The sequence below is a fragment of the Mus musculus genome, chromosome 17 (genome assembly GCF_000001635.26).
Source record: "Mus musculus strain C57BL/6J chromosome 17, GRCm38.p6 C57BL/6J".
NCBI classification, from domain to species: Eukaryota; Metazoa; Chordata; class Mammalia; order Rodentia; family Muridae; genus Mus; species Mus musculus.
In genome coordinates this window covers 67,772,981-67,786,738 of record NC_000083.6, presented here as the reverse complement: position 1 = coordinate 67,786,738, position 13,758 = coordinate 67,772,981, and the positions used below count along the sequence as shown (strand labels likewise).

At 46.2% G+C, this 13,758-nt stretch overlaps 1 protein-coding gene across 5 annotated transcripts in view; it reads right to left on the bottom strand.

The window, feature by feature from the left end:
• Lama1 (laminin, alpha 1) overlaps positions 1–13,758 on the bottom strand; it is a 125,519-nt gene that overhangs the window by 35,907 nt on the left and 75,854 nt on the right. For 4 of the 5 annotated variants that reach the window (XM_006523717.4, XM_030249517.1, NM_008480.2 and 1 more), the window contains 11 exons: positions 12,867–13,052; positions 12,148–12,275; positions 10,848–10,968; positions 9,694–9,831; positions 7,569–7,690; positions 6,124–6,210; positions 5,667–5,860; positions 4,577–4,719; positions 2,656–2,745; positions 1,577–1,688; positions 579–741 (listed from right to left, as the gene is read on the bottom strand). In XM_006523717.4, the coding sequence (XP_006523780.1) occupies positions 579–741; positions 1,577–1,688; positions 2,656–2,745; positions 4,577–4,719; positions 5,667–5,860; positions 6,124–6,210; positions 7,569–7,690; positions 9,694–9,831; positions 10,848–10,968; positions 12,148–12,275; positions 12,867–13,052 (1,484 nt within the window). Of the gene's footprint in view, positions 1–578; positions 742–1,576; positions 1,689–2,655; positions 2,746–4,576; positions 4,720–5,662; positions 5,861–6,123; positions 6,211–7,568; positions 7,691–9,693; positions 9,832–10,847; positions 10,969–12,147; positions 12,276–12,866; positions 13,053–13,758 lie in introns of those variants that run through there. The other variant, XM_006523718.4, reaches the window with a different exon arrangement.

Here is a 13,758-nt window from a genome sequence, read left to right as displayed (position 1 = left end):
GAAGAGCAGAGCTTTAGTGAGTCTTGGGTAAGTGATTAGAACAATCCTGAAACTGCCTGACAGAAAGCCAATGTGTGAGAAAACAAAACAAAACAAAACAAAACAAAACCTAGGAAAGGCCCAGGAAGGAAGGCACAAGTACCCCGATCCGTGTACACCATTCTCCGGGGTCACGCATGAAGTTTCATGAGGGCTTGTATGACCAAGTTCAGGGTTTCTGACAGTGTCCAGCTTATGATCTGATATCCTACTTTATTCTCTTCCCGACAGATTACCTTGTCCTTGATCTATCTGTACAGTAACAGTTCACCGGGCTCTTTAGTGTATAGGAGGGAAAAATAATGTAGAGTCCCAAGGGGCCTAGAGCACTGGGCCAGTGATGGATGCTACTGATTTCGCTTACTCGGTTTCTGTATTTGGAGGGGCAGATGCCCCTCTCCTCCTTTCCTGGCCACCGGCCTCTCTCCTCTCTGGCAATATTAATTCTCAGCCATCACTTTCTCCATCATTTCCCGCTCCCAGCATCCAGATACCTGGTTCTCACTGATGATAGTGTTCTGACCCCACGCAGGACTTACTTGAGCTCAAGGGTAGCATTCTGCTGCATCTCTGTGAAATTCCTTTCCTTGATGAGTCCCAGCAGAGACGAAATGTTCTGGTGCATGCTCTGAAGGGCAGACACGGGTGGCTGGAAATCTTTACGCGCCGTCTGGTTCAACGTTGCCACCTTTTCTGTGATTTCTATGGAGAAGATTCATCACTGAGTAAGTCTCTTCTGGGTAGACAGTAGTGAATGGAAGCGTGTGGAATGCTCTTTGGTGAGGAAAGCTCGGAACATCTAGGCTGGATTGGACCTCTAAGCACCCTGTGCACCCAAGTGCTCTCTGATATCACCTAACAAGCCACCCCCAGGGACTGGGGATTCCTGGCGTATTTAATGGTAGTGTTCCTCTACAGCCACAAATCCATAAGGGCTGGCTCTATGTTCGCTACCATGTTGCCCTGTGCCTGGGCAGACGTGGACTTTGCAGCCATATCTCCTGTATAAAGCAGTATCTACCCGGCACCACTCTTTCACTGAGCGATTCTTGTTCTGATCCTTCTCCTACTCATTCCCCATAAATCTTTTCGGCACCGCGTTCTGTGCCTTGGATGCTTCACATCATAGCTCTGAATGAACAGCATGGAACTTTTCTAGTAGTCAAGAAACCGACAACCACACGCTAGACGGTGTAAGCGAGCAGCAGAAGCACTCTGAGAGGGTAGCTGGCACCAAGCAGGAGCCCCAAGCTTGTCAGCTGTCTTGTGGGTAAGTAGGCATGGATAGAGCATTTCAACTTTGCTGGAAAGGGGCTGGAGATATGGATCCAAGTGCCAGGCATAATAAAGAATTGAAAACAGGAAACACTCTGCGGAAGCCTGGGACCTGAACGTTTCTGGGTGCTTGTGCTATCAGATGTTCCAGTCCCTCAGCCCTAGGAAGCCCAGTCCTGCACTGCTCACACACATCACATGGTGACCATGACTCTTACTATCTATAAGCACAAGTCCCCAGTGGAGAGTCTGCCCATGCTACCTTTGATGTTTGCATGTAGCTGCTCAATGAACGTGGCCAGGGCTTGAGTCCCATTGGAAGTTCTTTCCATTTCAGCGTTCACCTTCTGATGGCGTGCTAACACTCTGGTGAGCTGAGCAGACAGGAGAGATTCAGCCTAGTTACTTGAGTATCGCTCACATTTCTGAACTCTAGCTGTTGCCTCTTTTAAGCAACAAAATATATCCAGAACTGAAAATATATGCTATCTCGAACCAAGGTTAATATTTCGGGGCTAAAAATTTGACTAGGTGGGTATTGAAATCACACATTCACCATGAGAAGAGATGGTTTGTTTTTATAAACAATCTAAATGAGCAGAGCAGGTCAAGGTGCTTCCTGCATTCCTACTGCAGTGCCTTTCAACCTTCCTGATGCTGTACCCCTTTAAAATGCATTTTCCCATATTAGGGTGACCCCCCCGCAACCATAAAGTTACTTTTGTTGCTACTTCATAACTGTAATCTTGCTGCTGTTACAAACTTCAGTGTAAATAATCCGTGTTTTCCGACGGTCTCAGGTGACCCCTGTGAAAGCGTCGTTTGACCCCCTAAAAGGGGTCATGACCTACAGGTTTCGAACCCCCGCCATAAAGCGAAAGCCCTCTATCCACATTAGCATCCAATTGTAGACAGTCATGCGTCATTGAATGACAAGACAAATGAGTCCTGAGAGCATTCTACACTGTCTGCTTTGCTTGGGAAGTTGAATCAAGCAGGCTGGTTGGTATTCAACAGACAGCCCAGGCTTCTCACAAACGCCATGACAGACTCGACTTAGGAAAGGTGGGATGGTTCAGTTATCTTGGAGCACCACTTAGGGTAAGCGAAGGCAAGAAGCTAAGCTGATCACCGTGTTCTTCCTTAGCGACCCAGGGCAACAGTGGCCAATCAGGAGCCTTTTCCCACTGCAGCAGGGAAGCTTCGGTTAGAACTGCCTGTTGATATGTGTCTGCTGTACAGCTCATCAGAACCTCTAGAACCTGCCAGGTTAGACCCAATGGCTCCCAGGCGCTGTGCTGACAGGCTGTCTGGAGCCGGATCTTTGTGTAGAGAACGCACCTCCTTTTGCAGATTTTCTGTTTGCTCTGCAATCCCTTCGAGCTGGATCTCTGCTCGAATCTTCTTGGCATTTTCCTTTATTAAATACCTCTAGGAAAACCAAAAGACAGACATTACACTGCCTAAAGCAATTATACCGCTGACTGTGTCACATTTAAAGTATTCCGTTCTTCAGAGAGTCATGGGCTAATTGCTTTTTGGTATGCAGAAGACATCCTAATTTCTTTAAGAGTTACTTAAAAGAAAAGGACTCATGTTTGGACACCATCAGCCTTCAATTACAGCAATGTCCCTCCATGGTGCTGCCTTCTGTGTGGCTCCTACAGGGACATAAATTCAAACACTGGTCTCTTAAGAGGAACCTGAGATAGGTGGCAATTTTGTAGACCAAATACAGCTTTATTTGACTCTCAAGGTTGTAAACTATTAATGATAATTGTCAAAACATAAAGGAGTGCTTCCTAGGCTAAAGTTACAATGTATCCAATAAGAAGCCATCACAATGGTTTATAATTAAGTGCTTAATCCATTCCAACATTCTAACCTCTTTTCTTCTCTGCCTAAAACCTTTCACAATGCTATAGAGCGATCACATTGCTATTTAGGGAAGGGTGGAGGTACATTGCCCAATTTCACTCTATTGGTAAAAAATAGAAACAATTCTGTTCACATTCCTACCCTCCAAAGAGTTTTGGATACAAATGTGAAGCATTGTTAAGGGGATCAGTGGGTAGGTTAGAACAAACCAGTCAGGCTTAGTTAAGATCTGAGTCAACTACTTAGTTACCTGATAAATTCAAAACACAGCTATACTCCTGTGACTAAACTGTGACTAACCCCCCCATCTTTCGAAAAACACATTTGGCTATGCAATACGAAGTGATGTAAAAATATTTGCTCCTCCCCAGTACCAGTGTGTGAGTGTGAGTCTGTGTGTGTGAGCATGTGTTGTGTGTGAGTGTATGCTATATGGGAGCACGTATAAGTATATGTGAGTGGATGAGTGTGTGCTTGTGTGCATGTGTAAGTCTGTGAGTGTCTGTATGTGCATGTGTGTGAGTTCATGTGAGTGTTGAGTGTGCATGTGTGTGTGTGAGTATATGTGAGTGAGTGTGTGTGTGTGACTGCCTGAATGTGTGTGTGAGTTCATGTGAGTGTGCATGTGTGAGTGTGTGTTTGAGTGCATGTGTGCATGTGAGTTTCTGAGTGCTTGTGTAAGTGTGCGAGTGAATGTGTGGGTGCATGTGTGAGGGAGTGAGCACACACTAAGGGGAAGCTTCTATCTATAATCTAGTGCTTAGTAATGACCATTCCTCTTACTTCATGACACACTGAATAGATTATTTTAAATATAATGTAGAGGTAAAAAATATAATTTAGCAACATTTTTCCAATGAGAATTACCATTCCAGAGGAGAGTGCTGTCTCTGAGTCAATTTCTTAACTTTTCTTGCCTTTGTTGACCAGATCTTTTGCTAAAACATAAACCAAGGATGGACCCTCGGAGACTTTACTAGTCAGCCGAGGAGGAAGACTATTTTTTGTGTCCTGGAACTCTAATTAAAAATAGCAGCATGTATCAGAAAATGGCTCATCTTTGGCATAAACCAACACTGAAGCAGACATGGCTGAGGTTTATTTCTAGTATTTGTACTTGACACAGCTTTTTCAAATACCCAGAGGTCTGTCGGGGCAGGAGGTGCCACCTAATTCCAGAAGGTGGGACAAAATCCGTGAATACCCAAATAGGTTTCTGAGAAGCAACTCCATTAGAGCTCCCAGAAACCCAAGGGAAGTGTGGGATAAGGTCACTGTCCCAGGCCACATGGGGGACTGAAAGGTTGGGGAGAAAATTACCCCCACTCCTTCTCCCTCAGTGACAGCTGTTCCTAGCCACCATCTCTATATCCCTAGCACCAACCTGGAAATATTTAGTTGTATTTTCCAGATTTTCCAGGATTCCATAGGGAGCAGGGGAAACGCCCGTGAGGTTCAGAGACAGAACGGCATCACCAACAGAATCCAGGTCGTTCAGCAAAGGACCCACACAGTCATCATCACAGGCTTGAAGAGAACACAGGGAGAAAACAAAGCTAACACAATAGGCTTTTATCCCTGAGCTACACAAGCCATGGTATTTATTGGAAGGAGAACGCACACTCAGGGCCCCGTGAACCATACAAATCTCATTCACATTCCTGCCATAGGGGAGCTGCAATTCTCAACCAGGTGACTGAGGCTCAGCAAAGGCACACCCTCAGTGTCACAAAGAAAGGACAGGGAGCCCAGTGGTCAGCTCTCCTTCCCTCCCACTTGACCCTTCATTCCTCTTAATTGGGACTGGTAACAAGAACCGCAGTTCCCTTCTAGCCTTGTCTCCACAGTCTGGGCGTTCCAGGACTTCCTCCTCAAGGACAGAGGGCAGTGGAGACCAGAATCGGGGTTATTTACTTAGCACAAACACAGAAACAAAATCCAAAACCTTTTCCCTTGAGTATCACGAGATAGCATCCCAATGGCCCACGAAGACTTCCCAGGGGGACCTTGTCTTGCACTTGACAGAGACATCCATCAAAACTGGAGAAAACTAAAGAGGCCTGAAGTTTGGGCAATACAAATGAGAACCCCACAGGGGTGTTCTCTTCCAGGCTTACTGATGCTTGGTTTCAGTAAAGGAACTACTGACACTGCTAAATGATGCAGTCAAGATTAGTAGCTGGGTGCCTTTAGTCTCAGTCAGTCCTTGGGAAATTGAGGCAGAACTGTGATGTTCAAAGCCAGCCTGGGCTATATCTCAAGAGACTACCACAATCAAAGGTGTCTTGGCTTATTCATGCACAACTAAAGGTTCAATTCAGTAGGTTTAACGGCAATATGTGTCCAGGAAATGTAACAAAACTTAAAGTACAGTGCAATGTGTGGTATCCCACTGACCCTGTGGGTGCTGTAGCCAGGTCCCTCGTCAGTGAGGGAAACCCAACTTTAGGCACACACACAGGAGAATCACCTACAAACACAGTCGCTCTCCATCAGGATGTGTCTCGGCAGGCATTTCTCACAGTGGAGCCCTGTAGCTCCTGGCTTGCAGACACACTGCCCGGATGCACGGTCACAGTCACTGTGGACAGAGCCTTGGGGGTTGCAATCACACGTTTGGCAGCTACCACCTGCTGCTCGAGGGTTGCCGTGATAGCCTGCAGAGCACCTACAGAAAAGAGGCGTAGGACAGAGCTGTCTTTCCAACCAGGAACACACTCTGTCCAGGGGCAATCACCTATTTTTGCCAAAGGAACTGCAGAGCCCCCACTCACTTTAGGAGACCTTGCTATAGGATAGCAATGTGGTCACCCATCTGTACAAACACACACATTTGTATCGACTCCCAGATTGCTATCATAAGCATGCACCATATGCTATAAAAGGAGCAGGTGTCCCTATCTACCTCCTTGTGACAGGCCATCGGCATACCTTTCACAGTACTGTCCTTCATAGCCGGGGAGGCAGGCATTGCACCGGAAATCACTGTCACCTTCCACGACACAAGTGGGGCTGAAACTGAAAGAAAGTTCTTTTTCCAGAAAGTTTCAGGAACCTGGCTTTCAAATCTTTCTTAAATATTTATTCATCCTCACTGTTCAAAACGTCACACTTCATGGCTAGATGAACTAGAGCTTAAATCTATAGAACAAAAGGAACCTGCGGGCAGGATTATGGACACAAATCTCTTGTCTCCTGTGTTGAAAGAGGCCCTTGTTGCAAGGTGGCATCAGGTGAGTACTACGCAGATCAGCCTCCTGGATTATAGCTAGCTAGCCAAGAACGCTTTCCCAGTCAAAAGGGGTCTTATTCTCAGAGGAGGCGTTTCCATATTTATTAGCTAATGGCAGAATTGATAAAGCATGGGGATTAGGAAGACCGCATCTCACTGGTCATCACAGCTCCCCAGGCTATGGCAATGAGCAGAGAGGACCAGCCGCAGAGAAGCTGACTTCTGGGTTAATGAGTGGCTGGCAGTCATTCACAGACCAGAAGTAACCTGATAGAGCTACTTGGCTGGTTCCTTTTTGGTCACACTCTCTGCCTCCACAGGATAGACTGTCCTGCGCCACCTGGAGATGGGAGTGGGTAACTGCAAACTACTGAAACCTCACCCAAACCTAGCAGTGAATCTGGTCTGGTTCCTTGCAGGGGAGAAAGCTGGAGATCCACAGGTAGAGTTCCCAGCCCTGCACTACCTCTAACATCTCTCTCCTTAAATAACGAGGCTTCAAGGAGACACAAATGCCTAAGAAATAAACCAAACGATCTGGGTCTTCTCCAAGTTGTTCATTCCGGTGCCTCCTAGGTAGCCGCTAAGGGTTCGGGGGACGACAAAGTCATTATCCAAACCATGTGGAAATATGTAAAGCAAACAGTGAAACAGGCATGTGTGCACATCTCTGGGTGCACAAAACCACTGTCCACAGATGGGGAATACACATACAGAAATTATTATTTTTTTCAGAATGGTGTCAACATTGTCTAGTCAATAGCATAGGCAGTGCGATGGCCCCCAAATGAGTTATTGACTGACAGATACACATCATGTATCTTTTCTCAGGGCTTGTGTGTTTCATCCTAGGCATACGTCTACACCACCCTCTTCCCTTACATCAAAAGGAACTGAATCACACAGCAGACCACACAGCTGAGAGCTAAAATTTGCCTTGAAAAATCCCAAAGGCCTATTTGTAAATTTGGCTCCATTCTAACCCTCCATACCAACACAATCCTATTCAAACAGCCCCGAGACTACACACTTCCTCTTAGCATGTGCTTAGCATCTCCCCACAGGGACGACATTAACAGAGAGCACTCAGAGCCCCCGTAAGTGGACGGAGCTGCTGTGTCCTGCTGCCTCGGCACAGGCTTACCTGAAAGGAGGGTGATGAGGACAGGTGCACGGGGTACAGTCTCCAGGCAGTCCAGTCACCTTCCCATAGTAGCCAGAAGCACACAGCTCACAGTGGTCCCCGGATGTGTGGTCCCTGCAGCTCTGAAGTTCCACATTTCAAAGTAGGAACAATGGAAACAGTCAGACATGAATGCTACCGGGTGATAGTTCTATAACCAACCATGCTTCCTATCAGAGAGACGCTCTTTAATTCTTAGGGAAGATGGAGGCATTTCTCTTCATATTTCCTAGGGCTCTGGAAGCTTTTCCAAATCTGTGACCTTTATTCACTATAAGACCATGACAAGTCATATAGCCTAGAAACTGCCAATATGATCTACAGAAGGAGTACAAACCTGGCACCCAAAAGCAGTCAGGTCTCAGATCTTCGAAATGCAGATCTAAAGTAGATAGAGACCCGACAGTGTGTCCACATGCCAGCTAGGGCTTGATGTGGCTGACATGAGAAACGTCTTGTGTCTTTGGGTGTTTGGTCTCCAGTTGGCGCTGCCATATGAGGAGAACTTAGAACTGCATGGAGCCATGCAGGAGGAAGCAAGTCACTGGGGCTGGCCTTTGAGAGTTTATGGCCTCACCCCGTTCCCAGTTCATTCTCTGCTTCCTGTGTGTGGGCAACATGTGACCTATCTCTGAGCTTCCTACTCTGGCTGCTACGACTGCTTTGCCATAAAGACTCCCTGTTCTGGAACCCAAACTCAAAATAAACTCTCCCTTTTGTTAGCTCGCGGTGACAGAAAAGTAACTAAGTCACTGTTCAGTATTCACTGGCAGCTGCCCTGGATGAAGAGAATTAGCCAGTGATTTAGGAAGCAACCCGTGGAGGGAGGACACTTGTGGCAAATTCTTTTAACAACCAAATAAACATCAGTTATGATCAGTTAAAATACGATGTTATTAGTTGAGCCAGAGACCTTATTACAAAACAAACAAAAAAACCCAAACAAAACCAAACCAAAAACCACCAAAACAAAACAAAACAAAACAAAACAAAACAAAACAAAAATCACTAACTGGACCACTCAGAGCTCCCAGGGACTAAACCACCAACCAATACATGGGGGGGAGCCAGGACTCCAGATACATATGTAGCAGAGGATGGGCTTATCTGACATCAGTGGGAGAGGAGGGAGGCTTGATGCCCAGCATAGGGGGATGCTAGAGGGGTGAGGTGGAAGTGGCCAAGGGGATGGAGGAGTACCCTCATAGAGGCAAAGGGGATGGGGAAAGGGGGATGGGATAGGGGGTTTGTGGAGGGGTAACCAGGAAGGGGGATATCATTTGAAATGTAAACAAATAAAATGACTGATAAAGAAAAGAGTATATAGATGCATGTTTAAGCTCAAAGTGTGAGCAACTTTCATGACCGATTCTATTTAAAACCCTGTGCTGTACCATCCCTGCATATTTGCTCTGCCCCTGTGCACACAGTACCCTGTATGGTGCAGCTGAGGAGGGGACACACCAGAACCAGAGTCCCTGAGAGGGCAATCACCTTTTCCCCTTGACAGCAAGAAGTGACAGAGCAAGAAATATTTCAAAACTACACTTATAGGCTCTCGAACTAGAAAACACTTGACCAAATTTGTTTTAAAATTTTATTCCCATTTCAACTGATAAAGATAGGTTTTGTTAGGATCCACTTGGCCTCTCTGTCTCCCTTCAGAATGGGGTCTTTGTGATCTCTTAAAAAAATAAATTGCAATAAACACTGTTTCACTGACATAGCATGTCACAGGCAAGGACCAAGTACTAGAAGACGAGATAGGACAGAGACATCTCTAGGTGTTCTCCAGGGAATGTCAAGTCCAGCACAAAGCAGCTCCCCTAGCAGACAGTGGATTCTGGCCTCCTGGTGGCTGCCATCCTAGAGAGTGACAAGAGTCCTGCTACTGAGGACTAGAGTTGAGGCGACATTAGTTGCTGAGGGAGACTCAGTGCCCCAGTGATGTAGAGATAGAGATGCCTTCTAGGTAGAGATGGCAGCAAGGAACTCCTGGAGGTCCTTGGAGGGCCTGTCTGGTCCCTAGCCTTCTCCTTTTAAGTCACGCTGATAACGTGTAAATTTAGCAAACAAGCAAACATACCAGGCACTTTCCAGTTTCGGGGTCACAGACATCACTGTGGTTGTTGCAATTGCAGGGCACACAAGGAGCCAGCAGAGGGCGGGGTCCCCTGCCACCACTTTCTGGGAGCTTTTCTCTGTAGTACCCAGGAGCACAGTCCTAAAAGGGTACAAAAGGCACAAGAAAGTAGACCTTGGTGAAAATCTTGGCACAGGATGAAAATTCTTCTCCAGCGATTACAGACGGCTAGCAGCACGCAAGCACCACACCACTATCGGGAAGAAACGCAAATCACATCCAAGCTAAAAGCTGAGCATGCTGGCTCCTACGGATAATCACACCTACAGGGACTCCTGTGAGCTGCAGTCTAGCCTAGGCTACGAAGTGGGTCTCAAGCTAGCCAAGGCTGCAGAGTGAAAAAAAAAATAGCGGTCTCAAAACACTATACCACCAACAAAAGTAAAAGTCCAAACTCTGCACAAAAGCCAAAGTAACAACACAGAACACGTGTTGGGCCTGTAAAGGAAGTGGTGTGCTTGTGTGCAGCTGGCACAGAGGAAAGAGACTGCAGGGTTCTCCAAAATTAAAAGCGACATTAGCCAAGGCTAGCAAGTCTACCTCTGGTGGGCTCGAAAGAACAGCATAAAGCATCCGGAAGAGACACTCACATTCCCTTCCTCACAGCAGCGTCCACAGAAGCAACCCAAGGCCCCACAGAAAAATAATGACTGTGTCCAAGTGATGGGATATCATGCAGCCTCAAAAAGAAAGTCTAGTGTGTGTTAAACCTGGAGGAAGCCCAAAGGCAATGTGCTAAGTAGAGAGGGCAGCCACAAAAGCAGAAATGCTTCAGGATTCCACTCATTGGGGGACTAGAGGTAGCCAGGGTCCCAAGGAGCAGAAAGCAAGTGGAGGGCTGGCTTAAGAGATGCAGGTTCAGTTTGGTAAGAGAAAAGAATATTCTAGAGAACAACTGTATCCCCAGAACTGTAAGCACATGGCATGCTGCCAGATCTTACACTCAAAAGTTGATGGAGTCCATAAATCTGAATTTAAACAAACTAACATTTATAAATTCAAAAGCCAAGTTGTGGATGCTCTTGTGTTGCTACCCCATGCAGGATTGTTGTCAATGAGCATATCCCAGGGCACAGAGTGAACTGAAGGTTCCCTACCTGACAGGAGTGTCCTGCGGTGCCAGGAGGACAGACACAGAGCTCCAACAGCAATGCCGCCTCGCCCTCAGCGGGCAGCTCGACAGCTTTCCGGCCAACCTCCATGGAAATGTTGGCAATTCTGGGGCACCATTGTGAAGAGAGGCAGGGCAAGAAGCATTTACAATGTGACAAACTTCTGGAAACATTGTACAAGGTTTAGCATTTACATCTGTCCTGAGCCGAGACCTCATCCTGTGGAGAAGTGCTGCTAACAATTGCAGACATGTCAGCATGCAGCAGGAATAGGCGGTGACAGAAAGTAGGTCCAAGTCTGAACACCTTCAAGACCCTGCCAGGGCGGCTCTGCCCAGCACTGACTACATTTCCTTATGAGGTATCACAGAAAGTGGCTTTATCCTTAGACATGGTTCCAAAAACAAGGGGGGTTGGGGGAGGACAGCTTAGCTTTCAGGGGTCTATGTAGTCTTTATAAAGAAGTGTTCTATTTCATCTAAGATGGGAGGCGAATAGTTGTAGTTAACACCCTCCATCCCATAATTATAGTATGATAGTCCTGATGGAATACCCCACAAAGCTACTGTGTTTATAACAGGGTCCCCATCTGAGGGCATGCTTTTAAGGGGACATTTTGCACCCAGCCCTGGCTCGCTTGCTTTCTAATTCCTGACTGCTATGAATTAATTGAGCAGCTAGTATGTGATGGAGCCAGCAGAACACAGATGCGAACCTCCTCAACTATGACCCTCTTGAGGTCTGGATGAGAAATAGCCCCGCACAGGCTTGTGTATCCCCTGATGGTGGCACTGTTGGGGAAAGCATAGAGCTTTAAGAAGTATGGGTATGGCCTTGCTAGAGGGAACATATCGCTGAGGGGAGGATGTGGACTTGGAGGGGTGACAGCTTCCCTCCACTTCTAGTTCATGTAGCATCGCCTATGTGGTTAAGCTTTCTGTCCTAAGCGCCTGCGTTCACCTCCCAGTCACCATCTAGCCCTGTGGAACCCTAAACCAAAATAAACCTTTTCTTCTAGAATGTACATTGTGCCAGAGTGTTTATCGCAGCAACAGACGAGCATCGGAACCAGAAGGAACCTTCTCTCCTCATCATATGTTTCCCCTCAGGCATTTTATCCTAGCAACAAAACACTGACTAATAAGCCGTCAATACTGGCAAGATTTACACAAGGGTCAGTGATCTATCTATGAATAAAGACATAAGTCATTGGAGTGAGGGGACAGATCTTCCACTTCTGCATCAGGTAAAGAAAACACGTGACGTTCTAAAAGCTCCCAAGTACCTGCTCTGCTGCAGTCCCTGGCCGTATGATGCTTTGATGAGGATGTAGTCAATATTGCTGAGAACAGACATAAAATCAGAGTGTGTGACATGTTTCTCAGACACGGAGTTAAAATATTTCCAGAATTCCTGTGAATGAGAAATGGGACCAATGAAATTCAGAGTTCACAGCTTCACAGACACACAACCTTAAAAGGAGAACACAGCTCTTTTACAGACAGCTTCAGACATCAGCCCTGCTCCGGGTAGGTCAATGAACTGACAAAGATTTGCTGTAACCTACAAGGCAGGTGGTACATACAAGGGGGAAGACACATCCTGGTAGGGCAGGGCAGGGCAGGGCAGGGCAGGGCAGGGCAGGGCAGGGCAGGGCAGGGCAGGGCAGGGCAGGGCAGGGCAGGGCAGAAAGATGTAGGGTTTTATCATGAGACTAGAAACAGTATATAATGTTAAAGCCTAAGAGTTGTTTCTGGAATTTTCCATTTGATATATCTGGACTTCAGGTGACTTAACATCCAACTCCATGAAAAGCAAAGCTGTAGATAAGCAAACAGCTACTGTCGTTTGGCTTTGTTGAAGCCATGAAATATGAATCGCTCTTAGAACTCTCTGTCAGCTGGCTGGAGGCTGTCTCCCAGGGTCTCCTGGCTCTGGGCTTTTCTTAGCCTGACAGCAAAGTTCGCATGCCTAAGGAACATATGTGGGACAACCATACATCACCTCTTTCATCCGCACTTCGTAATCCTGTCTCACTCCATTCTCAGGCGCTGGGGCATCCATATAAATGACGTGCTTCCTGGCCCGACCTCCTTTGATGAGGACTTGAGGCTCATAATTGGATGTTCCGGTGCCAAGTGTAGAGTAGAAAGCCACACTGTACTGGAGTTTCCCACCATAAGCCAAGAGCTAACAAACAACAAACTTGCATTATTCCTCTGGGGCAGCCTTAGTTTAAGGCCACTTTATGCAAAGCTTGTCATTACAATGTATCCAACTGGGAGTTAGTTTGTCCTAGGGAAATCTGCCTCCACCTAATGCTGCTTATTGATGGTCTGTGAGATAGACTGAAACTAGTCTGGTCATTCCACCAAACTCAGTCTCAGAAGAAACTGGTGAGGTAAGGATTCTAATTTCAGGCTCTTTAAATTAAAATCATCTATATCTATAGGACAACTGGGGTAGATTTTTAAAATTTAAAGATCAAAGTGAGCCCATACGGTGGTGTAGATCAGTTATCCTGGCACTTAGGACGCTACACTGAAGCATGAGGATTGGAAATTTGCAGCTAGCCTGGACTAACACACTAAACCTTACCTCAAAAAAACAAACAAAAACAAACAAACAAAAAACCAGAATAACATAAAGATCAGAGTGAACTCATGTTCTTATAAACAAGGCGCTGCACTGAAAGTTGTGTTCATAAGAGGCAGCTCTCCAATTAATCGTAGCTTTAGCTTTCTATACAAGGGCTCCCGGGTCAGACCTAGCACTGCTACTGGTAATTATACGATAGACTTCTTGAATTATTGCTTTAGAAAAGAGAAAAAAACAATGCAAATTAATGAAACCGTAAAAGCTTTAAAAATAAAAACGTTTGAAATTCCAAGCCTTT